Source organism: Chiloscyllium punctatum, chromosome 7, assembly GCF_047496795.1.
Source record: "Chiloscyllium punctatum isolate Juve2018m chromosome 7, sChiPun1.3, whole genome shotgun sequence".
In the NCBI taxonomy this organism is placed as follows: Eukaryota; Metazoa; Chordata; class Chondrichthyes; order Orectolobiformes; family Hemiscylliidae; genus Chiloscyllium; species Chiloscyllium punctatum.
The window spans coordinates 133,465,553-133,490,859 of NC_092745.1; the positions used below are offsets into that span (position 1 = coordinate 133,465,553).

At 48.7% G+C, this 25,307-nt stretch overlaps 1 protein-coding gene across 1 annotated transcript in view; it reads left to right on the forward strand.

Annotated features, from left to right (window-relative positions):
* The window catches only part of tnni3k (TNNI3 interacting kinase), a 168,455-nt gene that overhangs the window by 46,978 nt on the left and 96,170 nt on the right, over positions 1–25,307 (forward strand). The window contains exons 8-15 of the mRNA XM_072574886.1: positions 6,646–6,790; positions 9,148–9,252; positions 9,350–9,444; positions 12,108–12,257; positions 13,374–13,460; positions 19,916–19,972; positions 22,238–22,330; positions 22,427–22,484. Of these exons, the coding sequence (XP_072430987.1) occupies positions 6,646–6,790; positions 9,148–9,252; positions 9,350–9,444; positions 12,108–12,257; positions 13,374–13,460; positions 19,916–19,972; positions 22,238–22,330; positions 22,427–22,484 (790 nt within the window). The remainder of the gene's footprint in view (positions 1–6,645; positions 6,791–9,147; positions 9,253–9,349; positions 9,445–12,107; positions 12,258–13,373; positions 13,461–19,915; positions 19,973–22,237; positions 22,331–22,426; positions 22,485–25,307) is intronic.

A 25,307-nucleotide genomic window follows, 5' to 3' on the forward strand; every position in this document is an offset into this window, starting at 1 on the left:
CTCTCGTTCTTCCAGACTGTGGAGAGTAGGGGCCCAGCCAAACTGATCTCTCCTCATAGGGCAGCTCTGTAATCAGACTGGTGTACCGTCACTGCACTCACGCTCTTGTAAGTATCTCCTTTAGAACATAAAACATTACAGCTCAGTACAGGCCCTTTGGCCCTCAATGTTGCACCATCCTGTGAAGATAATCTGATGTGTATCTAAACCTACACCAATCCATTATTATCCATATGGATGTCCAATGCTCATTTAAATGCCCTTAACATCAGTGAGTCTACTACTGTTGCAAGCAGGCCGTTCCACACCTCTCTGACTCTCTGAGTAAAGAAACTACCTCTGACATCTGTCCTATATCTATCATTCCTCAATTTAAAGCTATGTCCCCTTGTGTTAGCCTTCACCATCTGAGAAAAAAGGCTCTCACTGTCCACCCTATCCAACCCTCTGATTATCTTATAATAGTCTCTATTAAATCACCTCTCAATCTCCTTCTCTCCAATGAAAACAGTGTCAGTTCCCTCAGTCTTTCCTCGTAAGACCTTCGTTCCATACCAGGCAACATCCTGGTATATCTCCCCTGAACCCTTTCCAAAGCTTCCACATCCTTCCTATAATGTGGTGACCAGAACTGTACGCAATACTCCAGGTGTGGCCGCACCAGTGTCTTGTACAGCTGAAGCATGGCCTCGTGGCTCCAAAACCCAATCCCCATATCAGTAAACGCCAACATACCATATCAACATGGGTGGCAACTTTCAGGGATTTATGCACCTGGAGACCAAGATCTCTCTGTTTATCTACACTGCCAAGAATTTTACCATGAGCCCAGTACTCTGCATTCCTGTTACTTCTTCCGAAGTGAACTACCTCACACTTTTCCGCATTAAATTACATTTGCCACTTCTCAGCCCAACTCTGCATCTTATCTATGTCCCTCTGTAATCCACAACATCCTTTGGCACTATCCACAACTCTGCATACCTTAGTGTCATCTGCAAATTTACTCACCCATCATTCAACACCCACATCCAGATCATTTATAAAAATGACAAACAGCAGTGGCCCCAAAACATATCCTTGCAGTACACCACTGGTAACTGAGCTCCAGGATGGACATTTCCCATCAACCACCACTGTCTTTTTTCAATTAGCCAATTTCTGATCCAAACCACTAAATCACCTTCAATCCTAAAACTCCTTATTTTGTGCAATAGCCTACCATGTGGAACCTTATCAAACACCTTATTGAAGTCCATATACACCACATCAACCGCCTTAGCTTCATCCACCTGTTTTGTCACCTTCTCGAAGAACTCAATAAAGTTAGTGAGGCACGACCTACCCTTCACAAAACCATGTTGACTATCTCTAATCAACTTATTCCTCTCTAGATGATTATAAATCCTATCTCTTGTAACCCTTTCCAACACCTTACCCATAACCGAATTAAGGCTCACTGGTCTATAATTACCAGGGTTGTCCTGACTCACCTTCTTAAACAAAGGAACAACATTTGCTACCCTCCAGTCTTCTGGCACTACTCCTGTTGACAATGATGACATAAAGATCGAAGCCAAAGGCTCTGCAATCTCCTCCCTGGCTTCCCAGAGAATCCCAGGATAAATCCCATCTGGCCCCAGGGTCTTATCTATTTTCAGATCTTCTAAAATTGCTAAAACCTCCTCTTTGTCAACCTCAATCCCATCTAATCTCATAGCCTGTATCTCCATATTCTCACTAACATTGCCTTTTTCCAATGTGAATACTGATGAAAAGTATTCATTAAGCACTTCCCCTATGTCCTCAGATTCCACACACAACTTTCCACTACTGTCTTCAATTGGCCCTAATCTTACTCTAGTCATTCTTTTATCCCTGATATACCTATAAAAGGCCTTAAGGTTTTCCTTGATCCTATCCGCCAACAACTTCTCAAGTCCCCTCCTGGCTCTTCTTAGCCCTCTCTTTAGATCTTTTCTGGCTAACTTGTAACTGTCAAGCCCCCTAACTGAGCCTTCATGCCTCATCCTCACATAAGCTGCTTTCTTCCTCTTTCTGAGTTAGCGAGACCAAAGCTGCACATTACACACTCCAGAAACAAAACCAGAAATTGCTGGAAAAGCTCAGCAGGTCTGCAGCATTTGTAGAGATGAATTTGATTTCACATTTTGGGTCCAGTGATACATCTTCAGAATAATATACTCCAGTGTCGTCTCAGCAATACCATGTACAACTACAGTAAGACTCCTTGTTCTTGTACTCAAACCGTCTTGCAATGACAGCCACCGTGTTGTTTGCCTTCCTAATTGCTTCCTGCCTCATGGTTACTCCAATTCTGATACTCTCCTGTTGAAGTGACTGATGAAAGCGGTGAGGGGATTGAGTGGGAAGTCTCTGGAATCTCTAAGGGTTGAGTCCAAAACCAGAAAGTGGGAACTTCCAATCCAAGTGATGTCAGGAAGCAGTTCCTCACACAAATTACACTTGGAGGGGCAACTCTCTCCCTAAAATAGTTGCTAAAACTTGGCAGGAGTCAATTGACAATATCAACACTGATTTCTTATTAGTCAAGGATAAAACACCAAGGTGAGTAAATAGGGATCAGGGCAGGTCAGCCTTCATCATATTGAACAGCGAGACAAGGCTAAGGGGCCGATTAGGCTCTTGCTGTCCCTGAACAGATGAGCAGAAACACGGGCTTGGCGCTGAGTAGGAACATGGGCCTGGTGCTGAGCAGGAACATGGGCCTGGTGCTGAGCAGGAACACGGGCTTGGTGCTGAGCAGGAACACGGGCTTGGTGCTGAGCAGGAACACGGGCTTGGTGCTGAGCAGGAACATGGGCCTGGTGCTGAGCAGGAACACGGGCTTGGTGCTGAGCAGGAACACGGGCTTGGTGCTGAGCAGGAACACGGGCCTGGTGCTGAGCAGGAACACGGGCCTGGTGCTGAGCAGGAACATGGGCCTGGTGCTGAGCAGGAACACGGGCTTGGCGCTGAGCAGGAACACGGGCCTGGTGCTGAGCAGGAACACGGGCTTGGTGCTGAGCAGGAACACGGGCTTGGTGCTGAGCAGGAACACGGGCCTGGTGCTGAGCAGGAACACGGGCCTGGTGCTGAGCAGGAACACGGGCTTGGCGCTGAGCAGGAACACGGGCTTGGTGCTGAGCAGGATCACGGGCCTGGTGCTGAGCAGGAACACGGGCCTGGTGCTGAGCAGGAACACGGGCCTGGCGCTGAGCAGGAACACGGGCTTGGCGCTGAGCAGGAACACGGGCTTGGCGCTGAGCAGGAACACGGGCCTGGCGCTGAGCAGGAACACGGGCTTGGCGCTGAGCAGGAACACGGGCTTGGCGCTGAGTAAGAACACGGGCTTGGCGCTGAGTAAGAACACGGGCTTGGCGCTGAGCAGGAACACGGGCCTGGTGCTGAGCAGGAACACGGGCTTGGCGCTGAGCAGGAACACGGGCTTGGTGCTGAGCAGGAACACGGGCCTGGTGCTGAGCAGGAACACGGGCCTGGTGCTGAGCAGGAACACAGGCTTGGCGCTGAGCAGGAACACAGGCTTGGCGCTGAGCAGGAACACGGGCTTGGCGCTGAGCAGGAACACGGGCTTGGCGCTGAGCAGGAACACGGGCCTGGCGCTGAGCAGGAACACGGGCTTGGCGCTGAGCAGGAACACGGGCTTGGCGCTGAGCAGGAACACGGGCTTGGCGCTGAGTAAGAACACGGGCTTGGCGCTGAGTAAGAACACGGGTTTGGCGCTGAGCAGGAACCAAAGACAATGGGTACGAGTGCCCGTACAGACCTTGCACTTGGGACATGCTGAAGATACCCCTGGTTTAAATTTTGACAATCGGTCTGGGGCTAAGTGGACCCTGTGGAGAATCTTCAACTGTAAAGCATGGGTCCTATTGCAAATTGATATCTTGCATTCTCCTAAATATCCTCCCATGCCTCTGAAGAAGCTTCAACACCCTTTCCCACATCTTGCAGAGTCGATCAGACTCATCTGAGGTGGCACCCCCCAATTGGTGATATAGAGTACTGACAGAGAGTGTACTCTTAGCCCTTAGTACCCCTCTTTCTATGTCAGATTTGTAGGGATCAGTCAAAAGTGTGTTTTTTTTTGAATAAAATCCCTAACTTGAAAAAAACGAAAGAGGTCTCTATTAGGTAACTCGTCCTTCCGTACTAACTGATCGAAGGACATCATTACATCTCCCTCAAATAAATCACCCATGCAAGATATACCCCTAGCTGCTCAAGGTTTAAATCCTGAATCTATCATCCCCGGTTGAAAATCCGGCATACCCACTAAAGATGTAAACAAAGATATTTTGCCAATATTACCTTCCCTCTGCCAAATTGCCCTCCATGCTTTAACAGTATTGATGACTATTAGGTTATGGCAATATTCCCTAACTGTCCTCACCTTGTCCAAAAACTGCAAACTGGTCAGGGGGCACCTTGCCTGGGAGACTTCGATATCTCGCCATATTGAAAGAAGAGGGTCATTCCAACATTCTTAACTAATGTTGTCTCGAGTTATATCTCTAATATTACTAACTAATGATTATCTCTAACTCGATCACTGACGTAACTAATCAATGGTCATCTTTAGCATGCTCCTGCCCCACTGAACTCATCTCTACCTACCTCGACACTGTCCTATCCCCCCTAGTCCAGGAACTCCCCACATATGTTTGAGACACCACCCACGCCCTCCACCTCCTCCAAGACTTCCGTTTCCCTGGCCCACAACGCCTCATCTTCACCATAGATATCTAATCCCTCTACACCTCCATCCGCCATGACCAGGGCCTCCAAGCCCTCCGTTTTTTCCTCTCCCGATGTCTCCAACAGTAACCTCCCACTGACACACTCATTCATTTGGCTGAACTGGTCCTCACCCTTAACAATTTCTCCTTCGAATCCTCCCACTTCCTCCAGACCAAAGGGGTAGCCATGGGCACACGTATGGGCCCCAGCTATGCCTGTCTCTTTGTTGGCTACATAGAACAGTCGATCTTCCGTAATTACACCGGCACCACTCCCCACCTCTTCCTCCGCTACGTTGATGACTGCATTGGTGCCATCTCGTGCTCCCCCGAGGAGGTTGAGCAATTCATCAACTTCACCAACACATTCCACCCTGACCTTAAATTTACCTGGACCATCTCTGACACCTCCCTCCCCTTCCTGGACCTCTCCATCTCCATTAATGACGACCGACTTGACACTGACATTTTTTACAAACCCACCGACTCCCACAGCTACCTGGATTACACCTCTTCCCACCCTACCTCCTGCAAAAATGCCATCCCTTATGCCCAATTCCTCCGCCTCCACCGTATCTGCTCCCAGGAGGAGCAGTTCCACCACAGAACACACCAGATGGTCTCCTTCTTTAGAGACCGCAATTTCCCTTCCCACGTGATTAAAGATGCCCTCCAACGCATCTCATCCACATCCCGCACCTCCGCCCTCAGACCCCATCCCTCCAACCGTAACAAGGACAGAACGCCCCTGGTGCTCACCTTCCACCCTACCAACCTTCACATAAACTAAATCATCCACCGACATTTCCGCCACCTCCAAACAGACCCCACCACCAGGGATATATTTCCCTCCCCACCCCTTTCCGCCTTCCGCAAAGACCGTTCCCTCCGTGACTACGTGGTCAGGTCCACGCCCCCCTACATCCTGGCACCTTCCCCTGCCACCGCAGGAATTGTAAAACCTGCGCCCACACCTCCTCCCTCACCTCTATCCAAGGCCCTAAAGGAGCCTTCCACATCCATCAAAGTTTTACTTGCACATCTACTAATATCATTTATTGTATCCGTTGCTCCCGATGCGGTCTCCTCTACATTGGGGAGACTGGATGCCTCCTAGCAGAGCGCTTTAGGGAACATCTCCAGGACACCCGCACCAATCAACCACACCGCCCCGTGGCCCAACATTTCAATTCCCCCTCCCACTCTGCTGAGGACATGGAGGTCCTGGGCCTCCTTCACCGCCGCTCCCTCACCACCAGACGCCTGGAGGAATAACGCCTCATCTTCCGCCTCGGAACACTTCAATCCCAGGGCATCAATGTGAACTTCAACAGTTCCCTCATTTCCCCTTCCCCCACCTCACCCTAGTTCCAAACTTCCAGCTCAGCACTGTCCCCTTGACTTATCCGACCTGCCTATCTTCTTTTCCACCTATCCACTCCACCCTCTCCTCCTTGACCTATCACCTTCATCCCCTCCCCCACTCACCCATTGTACTCTATGCTACTTTCTCCCCAACCCCCACCCTCCTCTAGCTTATCTCTCCACGCTTCAGGCTCACTGCCTTTATTCCTTTTGAAGGGCTTTTTCCCGCAACGTCGATTTTCCTGCTCCTCGGATGCTGCCTGAACTGCTGTGCTCTTCCAGCACCACTAATCCAGAATCTTTAGTTATATATCTAACATTACTAACCAATGGTTATGTCATTGATATTACTAACTAAATTATTCTAGTTACATCCATAACATTACTGAATAACAGTTCTCTTGAATTATATCTACAACATTACTAACCAATGGTGATTGCTGATCATGTACCCAATATTAGTAACCAGTGGTTCTCTCTTGTTATCTGATGATCTTAGTGAATGCTCAGGACAATGAGGATCATTCACCCCTCCATTTTAGTTGCCGCTTTGGGCACTGTGAAATCGTCAGGTACCTGCTCCAAGGGAACTTTGATGTACATCCCCATGCCGTGAATATCTATGGTGACACACCTCTCCATCTGTAAGTTGGCCGATTCATTCTCTTCATTGTTACCCTGATCATCACAAAGACTAATAGACAGGTACAAAGTACAACGCTGGTAGGATGTTGGTGTGTCAGCTGCGAGTGTGATCACACAAAATGGAGGAAGTGATAGTTCACTTACTCTCAAACCCAGGTCATGGCCAATCAGGAGAAACCAGGTTCAGTTCTGGGCCCTGCTCCTCAGGAAGGGGAGACTGACCCTGGAGGGGACACAGCAGATTCACCAGAATGATCCTGGGGAAGAAAGGGTTAAATGACGAGGCCGGGTTGGATGGAGCCAGCTTGCACCTCCAGTGTGTGGCGGTGTTTTATTAAACCTGGTTCAGATGGTGAAAGGAGGTGATGGCCTGATGAAGAGGAACTACTCGGAGTTCAAAACACGAGGTTAAGTTTAGAATCAAGGCTTCAGGGAGCCCAGCCTCACACAAAGGGCAGCGGAAATCTGGAACTCTCCCCCAGAAAGCTGCGGGTGATGGGGTCATCTGGATCAAATCAGGTCAAAGCAAAGCAGACGGAGGAAGATAAAATATGGATCAGCCATGACTTAGGAGCCATAGCGATGAGAAAATCCCTTATAAATCCAAACAGGAATTCAGGAGGTACTGTTTCCCACAGGAAGGAGGGGAATGTGGGACCCATTCTCACAGGGATGGGGTGTGGGAGAACATTGAGGGGGAAGCTGGATAAACACACATGGGGGGGAAAGGAATCGAAGGGTCTGCTGACAGGGGGAGGTGAAGTATGTGAGGCCTCTGTGGATCGTAGCTGCTTTCCAGTTGGCTTTTTAAAAAAAGAAAATTCTTCAACGGGATGTGCGCGCTGTTGGCCATCCCTAATTGTTGTTGGACGGGATGCTTTGCTCGGCTATTTCAGAAGGCAGTTGGGTGTCAATCACATTGCAACAATCAACCAGACAGTGGTTTGGTGGTTCGAAAACATTTAGTAAAAACATAACAGTCACACAGATAAAACAGGGTTAATTAAGGAGAGCCTGTATGGATTTCTTAATGGAAATTGATGGTTAATTAACTTGCTGGAGGTTTTCGATGAGGTAACAGAGAGAGTTGATGAAGACACTGCTGTCATTCGACTTCCCGAACACATTCAATACTGCCTCATGTAACAGACTCATGCACCAAGTTAGAGCTGATGGAATAAAATGGACAGTGGCAGCATGGATCTGGAATTGGCTGAGGGACAGGAAACCGAGGCTAATTATAACGGATGTCTTTCAGTCTGGGGAATGGTTGTAGTGGAGTTGCCCAAGGGTCAGTGTTGGGAGCATTGCTTTTCTCAACATATATATTAATGACCAGGGCTGGGTGGGCTGGGCACAGTTAGAGAATTGGTGGATGGTTCAAAACTTTGGAAGCTTTATAAACTGTGAGGAGGACAATGTTGGTGGTGTGGGGAGACAGTGTCAGATGAGTGTTCCCTACAGATTTGATGCATTTTGGACAGTAGAACGTGGAGGGACAATATGAAATACAAGATGCAACACTAAGAGGGTGTAGAGGGGCAGTGGAACCTGGGTGTATATGTGTACAAGTCATTAAGGGTGGGAGCACAGTAGGGAGAGCGTGGTTAATAAAACCCAGACTTTGCTTGGATTTCCTAACAGGTTCATAGACTAGGAGACTTGAACTAATTTGACCTCATTCAAAGTATTACATCTAATTCTGGGCACCTCCCCTTCGGAAGGATGTGAACACATTCAAGAGAATTACAGTTACACGAGAGTTTGGGGAAATTGGGACTGTTTTCTTTGGAAAAGAGAAGGCAGATTTGATGGAAATTGTTAAAATGATAGGAGGTCTGACCAGAGTAAATTGGGGGAAAATGTTCCCACTACTGACAGAGAGAGGGCAAAAATTTAAAGTAGTCAGCAGAAGTGTAAACATTTACCTGGTTAAAGCCTGGAATGTGCTGCACGGGATTGTAGTGGAGAAGGGAATTGGATGGCTATTTGAACAGAACAAATGGATGGAGTTACAAGGAGAAGCTGGGAGGATGGCACGAAGTGAAATGCTGTTTTGGAGAGCTAGTCCCTGGGTGCACATAGAGCGGGCCAAATGGCCTCCTTCTACATTGGAACCATTCTGTTATTCTGTGATTCATTACTTTGGGTCTGGAGTCACATTGAAGATTCCCTTCCCAAAGAACATTAATGAGCCAGATGGGTTTTTCGGCCGATCGATTGTGACTGCGTTGTAAATATGATGGAATTCTTCCAAACTACGCCAGAGGCTGGAGATGACGGCCTTCTCTTGCTGCTTTGCGAGGTTTACTTTGAGTGGAAATGGATTGGTCCTGTTTCTCTTTGTTTTCCTCAGGGCTTGCTACAACGGTAAGCTGGATGTGGCCAGTGAACTCATCCGACTTTCAGGAACTGAAAGCTTAACCAAGGAAAATATCTTCAGTGAAACCTCTTTCCACAGGTAGAATCTCTCCCATCGCGAGTGTCTTCTCATTCATTGTTATGTTCTCCTGTGTAAGAATCGCCTGACATTTATTCATTACCCACCTTGATTGCAGCTCCTGCACTTACGGAAAGGACCTTGAGCTGGTCAAGTTTCTAATCAGCCAGAATGCCATGAGCATAAATCATCAGGGAAGGGATGGACACACGGGTAAGAAATGAGATGATGTGGAAGGGGCGAAGAGGCTCTTTGCTAAAAAGTGTAGGAAGTTGTGATGAAGTGTCAAGCTTCACTGAGGTACAGAGGAACAGGAGGAGGCCCTTGAACCTCTTCCACCAGTCAGTGAGATCATGGCTGATCTGTGGCCTAATCATAATAACCTGCCTTTGGCCCATATCCCTTAATATCGTTGCTTAACAAAAGACCTACTGCAGATTTAAAACTGACCGTTGTCATTGGAAATCAAACCCCATTATTCCAAAAGTCATCACAAAGGTTAAAGAATTTTTTAAAAGTTCACAAAATTCCCTGATTTCCCTGTCTTTCAGAGCCAAAGATGACAGACAGCACAGGCCAGGTTGCTGTACATAATAACAATTATTATTCATTGCAAATAAATAGATTAGAACATAGAACATAGAACAATACAGCACAGAACAGGCCCTTCGGCCCACGATGTTGTGCCGAACTTCTATCCTAGATTAAGCACCCATCCATGTACCTATCCAAATGCCGCTTAAAGGTCGCCAATGAATCTGACTCTACCACTCCCTCGGGCAGCGCATTCCATGCCCCCACCACTCTCTGGGTAAAGAACCCACCCCTGACATCTCCCCTATACCTTCCACCCTTCACCTTAAATTTATGTCCCCTTGTAACACTCTGTTGTACCCGGGGAAAAAGTTTCTGACTGTCTACTCTATCTATTCCTCTGATCATCTTATAAACCTCTATCAAGTCACCCCTCATCCTTCGCCGTTCCAACGAGAAAAGGCCGAGAACTCTCAACCTATCCTCGTACGATCTACTCTCCATTCCAGACAACATCCTGGTAAATCTTCTCTGCACCCTCTCCAAAGCTTCCACATCTTTCCTAAAGTGAGGCGACCAGAACTGCACACAGTACTCCAAATGTGGCCTAACCAAAGTCCTGTACAGCTGCAACATCACCTCACGACTCTTGAATTTAATCCCTCTGCTAATGAACGATAATACTCCATAGGCCTTCTTACAAACTCTGTCCACCTGAGTGGCAACCTTCAAAGATCTATGTACATAGACCCCAAGATCCCTCTGTTCCTCCACCTGACCAAGAACCCTACCATTAACCCTGTATTCCGCATTCTTATTTGTTCTTCCAAAATGGACAACCTCACACTTGGCAGGGTTGAACTCCATCTGCCACTCCTCAGCCCAGCTCTGCATCATATCTAAGTCCCTCTGCAGCCGACAACAGATTAGATTAGATTAGATTAGATTACTTACAGTGTGGAAACAGGCCCTTCGGCCCAACAAGTCCACACCGCCCCGCCGAAGCGTAACCCACCCATACCCCTACATCTACATCTACCCCTTACCTAACACTACGGGCAATTTATCATGGCCAATTCACCTGACCTGCACATCTTTGGAGTGTGGGAGGAAACCGGAGCACCCGGAGGAAACCCACGCAGACACGGGGAGAACGTGCAAACTCCACACAGTCAGTCGCCTGAGGCGGGAATTGAACCCGGGTCTCTGGCGCTGTGAGGCAGCAGTGCTAACCACTGTGCCACCGTGCCGCCCACCTCCTCACTGTCCACAACTCCACCTATCTTTGTATCATCTGCAAATTTACTGACCCACCCTTCGACTCCCTCCTCTAAGTCATTAATAAAAATTACAAACAGCAGAGGACCCAGAACTGATCCCTGCGGAACTCCACTTGTAACTGGACTCCATGCTGAATATTTACCATCTACCACCACTCTCTGACTTCGACCGGTTAGCCAGTTTTCTATCCAATTGGCCAAATTTCCCTCTATCCCATGCCTCCTGACTTTCCGCATAAGCCTACCATGGGGAACCTTATCAAATGCCTTACTAAAATCCATGTACACTACATCCACTGCTCTACCCTCATCCACATGCTTGGTCACCTCCTCGAAGAATTCAATAAGACTTGTAAGGCAAGACCTATCCTTCACAAATCCATGCTGGCTGTCCCTAATCAAGATTCTAATACAGGGATACGGACCGTATAGAGGCAAAAGGTTTTAGTTTGGAAAGGTGTTATGTGTCAGCACATGGCCTGTCCCTGTGCTGTACTCTCCCTTGTTCCTTGTCTTAAACAGTTCTGAACTGTCCAAGTACAACTCCACTAGTTAAAAATCCAACCCCTTTATGAAATCCTTGCTACATGCACTTACAGCCAGAAATAGGCACACTTAAAAACAGGAATATTATGGGCAGAGAGGAAGACGAGGAAGGTCACTGAGCATTTTTAAGATGAAGGTAGATAGCTTCTTGTTAGGAAAGGGACATCAAAGGTTACCAAAGAGATGACAATGTGGCATTTGGAAGATAAACTGATCTGTTGTGATCTGAGTGAATGATCTCCCGCAGTTCCTAATTTGTATGTTGGATGTGCTCTGTCCGTTGGTCTGTTGTGCTCTGGAATGCACTTCCCAACAGGAAGCTGCAAACCAGATTCAATAGCAGCTTCCCAGAGGAATGGGGAGATTCCGGGCAGGGATATTTGCAGCTCAGTGGAGGGGAGGCAGAATGGAACTGAAGCAGCATTGGTTTCTAAGAGTCACTGATGGGTTTGAGGAGCTTCTCAAAATGTACCCGATAATGTTGCTCTGTGAGACTGAACATGCTTTTTATTACAGGTTTACACAGTGCCTGTTACCATGGCCACATCCGACTGGTCCAATTCCTATTGGACAGTGGAGCTGACATGAACCTGGTGGCCTCAGACCCCAGCCGTTCCAGTGGGGAGAAGGATGAACAGACTTGCCTGATGTGGGCCTATGAGAAAGGTATGAGAGTCACTGGGAAGGTAGGAGTCACGTTGTAGCTCTCTCCCATCCCCCAGTCAGAGAGTTATTCCTTCCAATACCAGGTCCAGAGACTTGAACATCAAATCCATGCTGACAGTCCCAAGGCATCACTGAGGGAGTGCCACACTGTCAGAGGGTCAGTAAGGCCATTGCTAAGAGGAACAGGAGGAGGCCATTTAGCCCCTCAAGCCTGCTCCACCATTCAATAGGATCATGGATGACCTGAAATTTCTCATCTCCACTTTCCTATCCTTCCCTGACGAAAGATATCCCAGCCAGACCCATTCCCCAACCTTATTACTCTATTTTCACCTCTGAATAATGCACCTAACCTCCATATCCCTGAACACTCTGGGCAATTTACCATGGCTAATTCACCCTAAACTGCAAACCTTTGGATAGTGGGAGGAATCCGGAACAACCCCACGCAGATACGGGGAGAACGTGCAAACTCCACACAGACAGACACCCGAGGCTGGAATTGAACCCGGGTCCTTGCCACTGTGTGGCAGCAGTGCTAACCACTGAGCCCCCGTGACACCTAAAGGGGGTCAAGATAGGTCAAAAGTTTCTCTATCTCAGTCTTAAATATATACAAGGACTCTGCCCCCTGAGCTCTCTGTGACAAGGAGTTCCAAAGACTCACAACCCTCTGAGAAAAGAAGTTCCATCTCATCTCCATCTGAAATCGGTGCCCCTTTATTTTGAGCCTGTGCCCTCTGGTCATAGACCCTCCCCTGAGGGGAACCAGCCTCTCAGTATTGACCCCATCAAGCTCCTTCAGAATCTGATAAGTTTCAATGAGATCACCACTCATTCTTCCAAACTCCAGGAAGGAGCATCCTACCCTGTTTACCCGTTGCTCATAAGGCAATCCCTCTATACCGGGGATCCGTACTGAGAGAGTGTTGCACCGCTGAGTTACTCCTTGAGTACATTTCCAGAATGCTTCATTAGTGTAAAGCTTTGGGATATTTGGAATGAGGTAGAAATATTAGCGTTTGTTGTTCTTGTAGTGTGAAAGTGCATACCTGTACAGAGAACAGAGTGAAACACAAATATTCCCAGTCACTGCTGTTGCTGACCTTATTCCAGGTCATGATGCCATCGTGACGTTGCTGAAACATTATAAAAGACCTCAGGATGAATCACCTTGCAATGAATACTCCCAGCCGGGTGGAGGTAAGTGCATGAAATTGAGATCTTATTGCTGCTGCTGGGAACAGCATGGTGGGGCTCAGTGGTTAGCATTGCTGCCTCACAGTGTGAGGGACCGGGGTTCGATTCCCACCTTGGGTGACTGTCTGTGTGGAGTTTGTACATTCTCCCTGTGTCTGCTCCTGTTTCTTCCCACAGTCCAAAGATGTGCAGGTTAGGTGGATTGGCCATGCTACATTGCCCATAGTGTTCAGTGATGTGTAGGTTAGGTGCATTAGTCAGGGGCAAATGTAGGACAATGGGACTGAGTGGGTTACTCTTTGGAGGGTCAGTGTTGGGCTGAAGGGCCTGTTTCTACACTGGAGGGATTCTGCAAACTCCAAGTTGTTCACCGTTGCTAATTGAAGCTTCCACACCCTGTTTTGCAATAACTGAGAATTTGAGATAATTTCATTTCACCTCTGAATTAATTGTACTGAGTCAATGTCAAATAAGAACCACAGAAACATTTACACTGTCATTTGAAATTGCTCTGAAAACAGAAAATGTAGGAGATCATAGTGGGTCAAGCAGCATCTGTCGAGAGTGAGCAAGCTAATGTTTCGAGTCTCAATGACTATTAATCAGAGCTGATGTGAAGCCTGGAGGGTAGGTAAGCAGGAGGCTGGGGGACACAGCAAGGGAGGGGGCTGGGGGACACAGCAAGGCAGGCAGCATCAGGAGGGACAGGCAGGAGGCTGGGGGACACAGCAAGGGAGGGGGCTGGGGGACACAGCAAGGGAGGGGGCTGGGGGACACAGCAAGGCAGGGGGCTGGGGGACACAGCAAGGGAGGGGGCTGGGGGACACAGCAAGGGAGGGGGCTGGGGGACACAGCAAGGGAGGGGGCTGGGGGACACAGCAAGGGAGGGGGCTGGGGGAGCACAGCAAGGCAGGGGGCTGGGGGACACAGCAAGGGAGGGGGCTGGGGGACACAGCAAGGGAGGGGGCTGGGGGAGCACAGCAAGGCAGGGGGCTGGGGGACACAGCAAGGCAGGCAGCATCAGGAGGGACAGGCAGGAGGCTGGGGGACACAGCAAGGGAGGGGGCTGGGGGACACAGCAAGGGAGGGGGCTGGGGGACACAGCAAGGCAGGGGGCTGGGGGACACAGCAAGGGAGGGGGCTGGGGGACACAGCAAGGGAGGGGGCTGGGGGACACAGCAAGGCAGGCAGCATCAGGAGGGACAGGCAGGAGGCTGGGGGACACAGCAAGGGAGGGGGCTGGGGGACACAGCAAGGGAGGGGGCTGGGGGACACAGCAAGGCAGGGGGCTGGGGGACACAGCAAGGGAGGGGGCTGGGGGACACAGCAAGGGAGGGGGCTGGGGGACACAGCAAGGCAGGCAGCATCAGGAGGGACAGGCAGGAGGCTGGGGGACACAGCAAGGGAGGGGGCTGGGGGACACAGCAAGGGAGGGGGCTGGGGGACACAGCAAGGCAGGGGGCTGGGGGACACAGCAAGGGAGGGAGCATCAGGAGGGACAGGCAGGAGGCTGGGGGAACACAGCAAGGCAGGCAGCATCAGGAGGGACAGGCAGGAGGCTGAAGGAACACAGCAAGGCAGGCAGCATCAGGAGGGACAGGCAGGAGGCTGGGGGAAGACAGCAAGGGAGGCAGCATCAGGAGGGACAGGCAGGAGGCTGGGGGAACACAGCAAGGCAGGCAGCATCAGGAGGGACAGGCAGGAGGCTGAAGGAACACAGCAAGGCAGGCAGCATCAGGAGGGACAGGCAGGAGGCTGGGAGAACACAGCAAGGCAGGCAGCATCAGGAGGGACAGGCAGGAGGCTGGGGGAAGACAGCAAGGGAGGCAGCATCAGGAGGGACAGGCAGGAGGCTGGGGGAACACAGCAAGGCAGGCAGCATCAGGAGGGACAGGCAGGAGGCTGGGGGAACACAGCAAGGCAGGCAGCATCAGGAGGGACAGGCAGGAGGCTGGGGGAACACAGCAAGGCAGGCAGCATCAGGAGGTGGAGAAGTCGATGTTTCAGGTGTAACTGTCCCTTCCCACTCCCTTTCAGACATGTCCATCCTTGGCCTCTTCCACTGTCACAGTGAATCAGATTGCAAACTGGAGGAACAGCACCTCATCTTCCGCCTGGGCAGCCTACAGCCTGGAGGACTCAACACTGAGTTCTCCAATTTCAAGTAACCTCCCTTCCCATTCCCCGATCCCTTTCTAGCCCCCCCCTTCCCTTCCATTCCTCTGACTGACCCTTCCTTTCAGCCACCAACCAGATTCACTTCTCCCATCGACCAACCAGGCCTGTGCCTACTACCTGTGTTCACTTAGCCCTACCTCACCACTTTGCCCCCCACTTCCCCATCCAAAACCCTGTTCCCCCCTACCTAATCTACAGCTCTCTCTACCCCCCACCCCCAGTAATGAAGATGGGTTATATTAAAAAAGCCAACTTCTCCACCTCCTGATGCTGCCTGCCTTGCTGTGTTCCCCCAGCCTCCTGCCTGTCCCTCCTGATGCTGCCTGCCTTGCTGTGTTCCCCCAGCCTCCTGCCTGTCCCTCCTGATGCTGCCTGCCTTGCTGTGTTCCCCCAGCCTCCTGCCTGTCCCTCCTGATGCTGCCTACCTTGCTGTGTTCCCCCAGCCTCCTGCCTGTCCCTCCTGATGCTGCCTGCCTTGCTGTGTTCTCCCACCCTCCTGCCTGTCCCTCCTGATGCTGCCTGCCTTGCTGTGTTCCCCCAGCCTCCTGCCTGTCCCTCCTGATGCTGCCTACCTTGCTGTGTTCCCCCAGCCTCCTGCCTGTCCCTCCTGATGCTGCCTGCCTTGCTGTGTTCCCCCAGCCTCCTGCCTGTCCCTCCTGATGCTGCCTGCCTTGCTGTGTTCCCCCAGCCTCCTGCTTGTCTCCTTTGGACTCTAACATCTGCTGTTTTTAATTTGTCGAGTGAATTGTGGAGGGGGCAGCATTGATGCAATAGTGAGGGGGCAGCGGTTTGGACTGGTCGAGGAGAAAAAGTGCTGATTGTTCAGGTTAAGTGATGGGGATGTGAGAATATGAAGGGCTTTTGCCCGAAACGTCGACTTTCCTGCTCCTCGGATGCTGCCTGACCTACTGTGCTTTTCCAGCACCACTCTGATCTAGACACCAGAACAATGGTGTATCTAACTGTCAGACTGGAAAGGACAGACAGTCCCATTGGGGTGGGGGGAGGGGAGAGAGAGGACATGGTGACAGAAAATGTAACAAGTAAAGCTCAAAGAAAGGGAAGCAGTGGGAGTGGGTTCACAATCTGAAGGTATTGAACACAATATTAACTCCAGAGGCAATTGCTTAGTGGCATCATCACACGATTCTTAATCTAGAGACCCAAATAATGTTCTAGGAGTCCTGGGTTCAAGTCCTGGCAAGGCGCAGAGTGAAACTTAAATTTGGGCAGTATGGTGGCTCAGTGGTTAGCACCGCTGCCTCACAGCACAAGGGTCCCAGGTTTGATTCCAGCCTTGGGTGACTGACTGTGTGGAGTTTGCACGTTCTCCCCGTGTCTGCGTGGGTTTCCTCCGGGTGCTCCGGTTTACTCCCACACTCCAAAGATGAGCAGGTTAGGGTGAATTGGCCATGCTAAATTGCCCGTAGTGTTAGGTGCATTAGTCATAGGGAAATGGGTTTGGGTGGGTTACTCTTCGGAGGGTCGGTGTGGACTTATTGGGCTGAAAGACCTGTTTCCACACTGTAGGGAATCTAATCAAAGTCGTTTACATTCGGCCCTTCGAGCCTGCTGCACCATTCGGTCTGGTCATGGCTGGTCCCTTGTTTCTGCTCTCTCCCCATACCCTTAGATCCCTTTAGACCTGAGAATTATATCTAACTTCTTCTTGAAAATATTCAATGTTACAATATCAATATACAATAAACACCTGATCATTGATTTCTTTGATATTTGTGAGAGTCGGCTGTGGAGAAATTGGTGCCACTTTTTAACAGTGAGCATTCCTCCGACGCTCCTTCTCTGGATATGTTACTTTGAAGCTGGAAATAATCATTCAAGGACAATTCACAGAATCCCTACAGTGTGGACGCAGGCCATTCGGCCCACTGACTCTACTCTGACCCTCTGAAGACTATTCCGCCCAGATCCACCCTATCCCTCTGCTTCTCATGGCCAATCCACCCTAACCTGCACATCTTTGGATTGTGGGAGGAAACCGGAGCACCCGGAGGAAACCCACACAGACACGGGGAGAACGTGAAAGTTCCACACGGACAGTCACTTGACAGAATTGAACTCAGGTCCCTGCTGCTATGAGTCAAGACGTTTGTTGCTGGAAAAGCACAGCCGGTCAGGCAGCATCCAAGGAGCAGGAGAATCAATGTTTCAAGAATGAGCTGTTCATTAGGAACGTGGCTGGGGGTGAGGGATGGTGGCTAGTGGAAGGGGTGAGAGATAAACAGGAGGGTGAGGGTGGGGCTGGGGGAAGGTAGTTGGGAAGGTGACAGGTGGATGCAAATGGGGGTGTTGGTGACAGATTGATTGGAGGGTGGAGCAGATAGATAGGAAGGAAGATGGACAGTTAGGACAAGAGGGTGGTGCTGAGTTGGAGGGTTGGATCTGGAGTAAATCCTAGCCATCCAATGCCTGGAGGAAGAACACCTCATCTTCCATCTTGGGACTCTCCAACCACACAGCATCAATGTGGATTTCACCAGTTTCCCCATCTCCCCTCCCCCCACATTATCTAACCTTCCAACTTGGCACCGCCCTCTTGAACTGTCCTACCTGTCCATCTTCCTTCCCATCTATCTGCTCCACCCTCCTCTCCAACCTATCACCTTCTCCCCCACCTCCATCTCCCTTTCACATTTTCAGCTCTCTGTCCCCAAGTCCCACTCCCTCCCATTTATCTTGCAGCTCCCTTGGCTGCCCCTGTCCCAACAATCCTGATGAAGGGCTTATGCCTGAAACGTTGTCTCTCCTGCTCCTCGGATGCTGCCTGACCTGCTGTGCTTTTCCAGCGCCACACCTTTTGACTCTGATCTCCAGTATCTGCAATCCTCACTTTCTCCCTGGTTCTATGAGGCAGTGGTGCTAACCACTGAGCTGCTGTGCTATCACAGAACATAGAACAATACAGCGTAGAACAGGCCCTTCGGCCCTCAATGTTGCACTGACCTCTGAACTATTCTCAACTCGTCCCCTACACTATCCCAAAATCATCCATGTGCTTATCTAAGGATTGTTTAAATCTCCCTAATGTGCCTGAGTTAACTACAAGGGCATTCCACACCCTTACCACTCTCTGAGTAAAGAACCTGCCTCTAACGTCTGTCTTAAATCTATCACCCCTCAATTTGTAGTTATGCCTCTCATACAAGCTGGCATCATCATCCTAGGAAAAAGACTCTCACTGTCTACCCTATCTAATCCTCTGATCATCTTGTATGTCTCTATCAAATCCCCTCTTAGCCTTCTTCTTTCCAATGAGAACAGGTTCAAGTCTCTCAGCCTTTCCTCATAAGACCTTCCCTCCAGACCAGGCAACATCCTGGTAAATCTTCTCTACACCTTTTCCAATACTTCCACATCCTTCCTGTAATGGGGCGACCAGAACTGTACACAATATTCCAAGTGTGGCTGCACCAACATTTTCTTTAGTTACATCATGACATCACGGCTCCGGAACTCAATCCATCCACCAATGAAACCTAACACACCGTATGCCTTTTTAACAGCACTATCCACCTGGGTGGCAACTTTCAGGGATCTGTGTACATGGACTCCAAGATCCCGCTGCACATCCACACTACCAAGAATCTTTCCATTGACCCAGTATTCTGCCTTCCTGGTATTCTTCCCAAAGTGAATCACCTCACATTTATCTACATTGATCTCCATTTGCCACCTTTCAGCCAGATTCTGCAGTTTATCCAAGTCTCCCTACAACCTGCAAGCCATACTATTCAACAGCAAGGTGCATCACAGAGAGACCAACTCACCTAATGGTATGTTACAGCACGTGTCAATGGGTGACCAATAAGACTGGGAATCCTGGTTGCCTTTGTAATAACTCAGAGAGCCTGACTGGAAAGGAACATCATTTATTGTTGAACACCAAAATAGATCCACAAAGGAGAAAGGCAGAGGAAGAAGAGAATGCTTATGACTGGATGTCCTAACCTGGAATGCAATGTCTGAAAGGGGTGGTGGATGCTGAATCAGAAATAACTTGCAAAAGGGAATTGAAGGGAAAAACATTGACAGGGCTATGCTGAAAGGGCAGGTTCACTGGGACTAACTCAAAAGGCTGGTTATAAGCAGGATGGGCTGAATTAGCTCTATTCATGATGTATGGATCTATGAAGCTTAGTAAGGTGCTGTATAATTGCTAGATTTTTTTCTTTAACCTTTTAGGTCATCCCTCGCAATAATTGTGCAGGCAGTAGCTTTGGAAGTTATATTAATTTTAAACTATCCTTCTTTCTCTTCAGATGGTGCCTATGTGTCTGTTCCATCGCCACTTGGGAAGATCAAAAACATGACCAAAGGTGAGAAGGTGCACGTTGGAGTGAGATCTCATCACTAAAATGTAAAAGTTTAGATTACATTACAGCGTGGAAACAGGCCCTTCAGCCCAACAAGTCCACACCAACCTAACTCCACCCCCTCACCTAACACTACAGGAAATTTAGCATGGCCAATTCACCTGACCTGCAGGAGAAAGCCAGCGCACCTGGAGGAATCCCACACAGACAATGTGCAAACTCCACACAGTCAGTTGCCTGAGGCAGGAATTGAACCTGGGTCTCAGGCACTGTGAGGCAGCAGTGCTAACCACTGTGCCACTGTGCCACCCACGCAGGATCTGATGTCAAAGCAACTTGTGTCCATCGGCTTCACTCACCCAAGGGGAGATGATAGCCTTATCATTTCATCACTAGGTTATTAACCCGGCAACCCCAGGTAATGTTCCTGGCACCCAGGTGAGAATCCTGTCCTGGTAACTGATGGAATTCAAATTCAATAAAAATCTGGAATTAGGAGTTTAATGATTTTAATTGTTAGCAGAGAAACTCATCACGTTCACTAATGTCCTTTTAAGGAAGGAAATCTGCCATCCTTGTGAATGAAAGAAAAAATTACAATGAGAAAGATTAATTCAGAAATATGACGCACACTGATAGCAGAGTAACTGTTTCTACATAAATGAGACAATTGTCAGTAAACAGCAGCCATTGACTCAGCTGGAGGATCTCAAGGCCAAAGCCAGGGTCGTAGTAAGGTGTAAAACTTGGTAACTTCTCCATGTGAGGGTGGTGGGGTGGTAGTGTAATAACCTCAAGTAGGCTGGTGGGGAATTACTAGTTAATCTTCCTGAGGAGCTTGTTGAATCTGAGTTCCCATGGTAACAGGCAATGGCCTGCCCTTCTGCCTCATCACCTGAGCCCAGCCCTCTCGTGGTGCAGTGCTCGTGTCCCTATCACTGGACCAGGACGCCCGGGTTCCACCCCTACTTGCTCCAAAGATGTGTAATAACATCTCCGAACAGGTGATTAGAAATATCGGTTATATATAAACAAAAAGCAGACTCAGCATCCATCGCTGCAGCATTGTCTGTCCTGGGCTGGGAGAAGCCTGTGTACACCATGTGTAGTGGCTCTATGTTTATGTTCAACAATAAATGATGTTCCTTTTCAGTCGGGCTCTCTGAGTTATTCCAGAGGCATTTACAACCAGGACTTCCAGTCCTATTGATCACCCATTGACACGTGCTGTAACGCACCATCAGGTGAGCTGGTCTCTCTGTGATGCTCCTTGCTGTTGAATAGTATGACTGTACACATTGTCTCATACAGGGACAATTCAAATTGACTGTTAGAAAGGTAACTTCACCTTCAAGAGAAGGGAAAATCAAAAGCAGGAACTAAACAGGAAAGAAATACTGAATCTGTTCATTTGAGCTTTCCCAGGTATCATTTCTGAGAGATGCATGAATTGCCCTCTCTATTGTGTCCACAGTATGTCTGTACAGTAATCACACAGGTTCATGGGGCTACCTAGCCCAGCTTGGAAACCAGCACCAGCTCAGACCTAGAACATACAGTACTGAGCACATTGGGCAGTACAGGTATTCCAGGTTGAGACAGATAGATCTACAATCAGAAAGGGGGAATCAAGGGTATAGGGGAAAGGCAGGAAAGTGGAGATGAGGATTACAGATCAGTCATGATCGCAATGAATTGCAGAGCAGACACAATGGGCTGAATGGCCTACTCCTACTCCCAGGTCTGAAGATTCTGACGGTTTCATGGTCTTCTGCAGAGAGTAAAAACAGTGTTAATATTTCAGTTCCAATATGGCTGTTCTTCTGAACTGTTTCCAGCATACATGGTATTTTGCTTTGAGTTATACCAGTTCAGACATTTTGGAAGAAATGGTCCTTTTCCTATCTCTAATCTCCCTGAGCCCTAAAGCCCAGTTAGATATCTGTACTCACCCAATTCTGGGTTCTTGGCCATCTCCTGATTTCCATTGCTCCGCTATTGGTGGTCATGCCTTTAGGTCCCTGGGCTATAAGCTCTGGAATTCCCTCCCTAAACCTCTCCTTCCCTCACTTCCACTAAAACCACAGCTTCTTCAACCAAACATCCTCATCATCACCTGTCCTCATATCTCCTGTCAAATTGTATTCAATGATATTCCTGAGATGTTTTTATTATGTTACAGGTGCTATTTAAATACAAATTGTTAACAAATTCTCGACACGTCTGTGAGCACTAAGTCTCGTTCTTTCCACCCTGCCTGTTGTTCAGAGAAAGCCGACGTGCTGCTCCTGCGAGCTGAGCTTCCTTCCCATTTCCACCTCCAGCTGTCAGACATTGAGTTCCATGAAATTATTGGATCAGGTAACAATATAACAGTTCCTCATTCGAGTGGGGTGGATCAGAGAATTCAGTCTAAAACACGGACTGACCATCTGTCATCTCTCTGAAACCATGCAGGTTCGTTTGGGAAAGTTTACAAAGGAAGATGCAGGAACAAGATTGTTGCCATTAAAAGGTAATATTTTAACAGTAAGGTTAGACACATAGAGATTACTGAGTAAAATTAGCTCACTAACATTATACAGGAGGTGTAATATATAACGTGATTGTACATTTTTAAAATTCATTTCTGGGCCGTTGGTGTCACTGGCTGGCCAGATTTGATATCCCATCCCTATTTGCCCCTTGAGAAGGTGGGGGTGAGCTGCCTTCTTTAATCGCTGCAGTCCATGTGCTGTGGGTTGATCCACAATGCCCTTCGGGAGGGAATTCCAGGATTTTGACCCAGCAATACTGAAGGAACGGTGATATATTTCCAAGTCAGGATGGTGAGTGTCTTGGAGGGGAACTTGCAGGGGGTGGTGTTCCCATGTATCTGCTGCCCTTAACCTTCTAGATGGAAGTGGTCATGGGTTTGGAAGGTGCTGTCTGAGGATCTTGGTGAATTCCTGCAGTGCAACTTGTAGATGATACACACTGCAACTACTAAGTATCGGTGGTGGAAGGAGTGAATATTTGTGAGTGCAGTACCAGTTATGCAAGATGCTTTGTCCTGGATGGTGTCAAGCTTCTTGGGTGTTGTTGGAGCTGCCCCCATCCAGGCAAGTGGGGAGTATTCCATCACACTCCTGACTTCTGCCGCTGTAGATGGTGGACAGGCTTTGGGAAATTACTCACTGCAGTATTCCTAGTCTCTGATCTGCTGTTGTAGCCACTGTGTTTATGTGGTGAGTCTAATTGAGTTTCTGGACAATGGTAAACCGGTTTATGTGATGTATATGGATTTCAGTAAGGCATTTGATAAGGTTCCCTATGGTAGGCTATTGCATAAAATACAGAGGCATGGGATTGTGGGAGATATAGCAGTTTGGATCAGAAGTTGGCTAGCTGAAAGAAGATAGAGGATGGTGGTTGATGGGAAATGTTCATCCTGGAGTTCAGTTACTAGTGGGGTACCACAAGGATCTGTTTTGGAGCTACTGCTGTTTGTCATTTTTTATAAATGACCTGGATGAGGGTGTATAAGGATAGATTAGTAAATTTGTGGATGACACAAAGGTCAGTGGATTTGTGGATAGTGCCGAAGGATGTTGCAGGTTACAGAGGGACATAGATAAGCTGCAGAGCTGGGCTGAGAGGTGGCAAATGGAGTTTAATGTGGAAAAGTGTGAGGTGATTCACTTTGGAAGGAGCAACAGGAATGCAGAGTACTGGGGTGACGGTAAGATTCTTGGTAGTTTGTAGATGAGCAGAGAGATCTCGGTGTCCATGTACATAGATTCCTGAAAGTTGGCACCCAGGTTGATAGGGTTGTTAAGAAGGTATATGGTGTGTTAGCTTTTATTGGTAGACGGATTGAGTTTCAGAGCCGTGAGGTCTGGTGTGGCCGTGCTTTGAGAATTGCTTTCCTTTACGGTCACCGCATTATAAGAACGATGTGGAAGCTTTAGGAAGTTTTCAGAGGATATTTACAAGGATATTGCCTGGTATGGAGGGAAGGTGTTTAGAGGAAAGGCTGAGGGACTTGAGGTTGTTTTTGTTAGAGAGAAGAAGGTTGAGAGGTGACTTAATAGAGACATATAAGGTGATCAGAGATTAGATAGGGTGGATAGTGGATGATGATGGCTGGCAGGAGGTGACATAACTTTAAATTGAGGGGTGATAGATATAAGATAGATGTCCGAGGTAGTTTCTTTACCCAGAGAGCAGTAGGGGCGTAGAACGCACTGCCTGCAACAGTAGTAGACTCACCAACTTTAAGGGCATTTAAATGGTCATTGGATAAATGTCTGGATGAGGATGGAATAGTGTAGGTTAGATGGGCTTCAGATTGGTTCCACAGGTCGGCACAACATCAAGGACTGAAGGGCCTGTACTGAGCTGGAATGTTCTATGTTCTATGTTCTGTGTTGTATGTATGACTCTAACCATTGGAGTGTTTACCCCAGATACCCACTGATTCCAGTTTTGCGAGGGCACTTAATGCCACACTCGGTTGAATGCATCCTTGATGTTAAGGGCTGTCCCTCTCCCCTCCCCTCTGGAATTCAGCTCTTTTTTCCATGTTTAACCCAAGGCTGGAATGAGGTCAGGAGCTGAATGACCCTGGGGGAACCCAAACTGGACGTCACTGAGCAGGTTATTGCTGAGCAGGTGTTGCTTGATAGCTCTGTTACTGACACCTTCCATCACTTTACTGAGGATGGAGAGTAGACTGATGGGATGGTAATTCACTAGATTGGATTTGTCCTGCTTTTTCTCTACAGGACATATCTGGGCAATTTCCCACATTGTCAGGTTGATGCCAGTATTGTAACCGTACTGGAACAGCTTGGCTCGGGGAGCGACAAGTTCTGGAACACAAGGCTTCAGTACTATTGCTGGAATGTTGTCAGAGCCCATTGCCTCCAGCAGTTTCTTGATATCACGTAGTGTGAATCGAATTTGCTGGCGACTGGTGTCTGTGATGCTGGGGATCACTGGAGAAGCCTGAGGTGGATCATCCACTCGGCATGTCTGGCTGAAGATTGTTGTGAATGTTTCAGCCTTATCTGTTGCCCTGATGTGCTGGGCTCCTCCATCATTGAGGATGGGGATATTTGTGGAGTTTCCTCCCCCAGGGAGTTGTTTAATCATCCATCACCATTCACCACTGGATGTGACAGGACTGCAGAGCTTAGATCTGATCCATTGGTTGTGGGATCGTTTAGCTCTGTCTATCACTGGTTATTTATGCTGTTTGGAAGTAATCCTGTTTGGTGGCTTCACCAGGTTGGTACCTCATCTTCAGGTCTGCCTGGTGCTGCTCCTGGCATGTCCTCCTGCACTCTCCATTGAA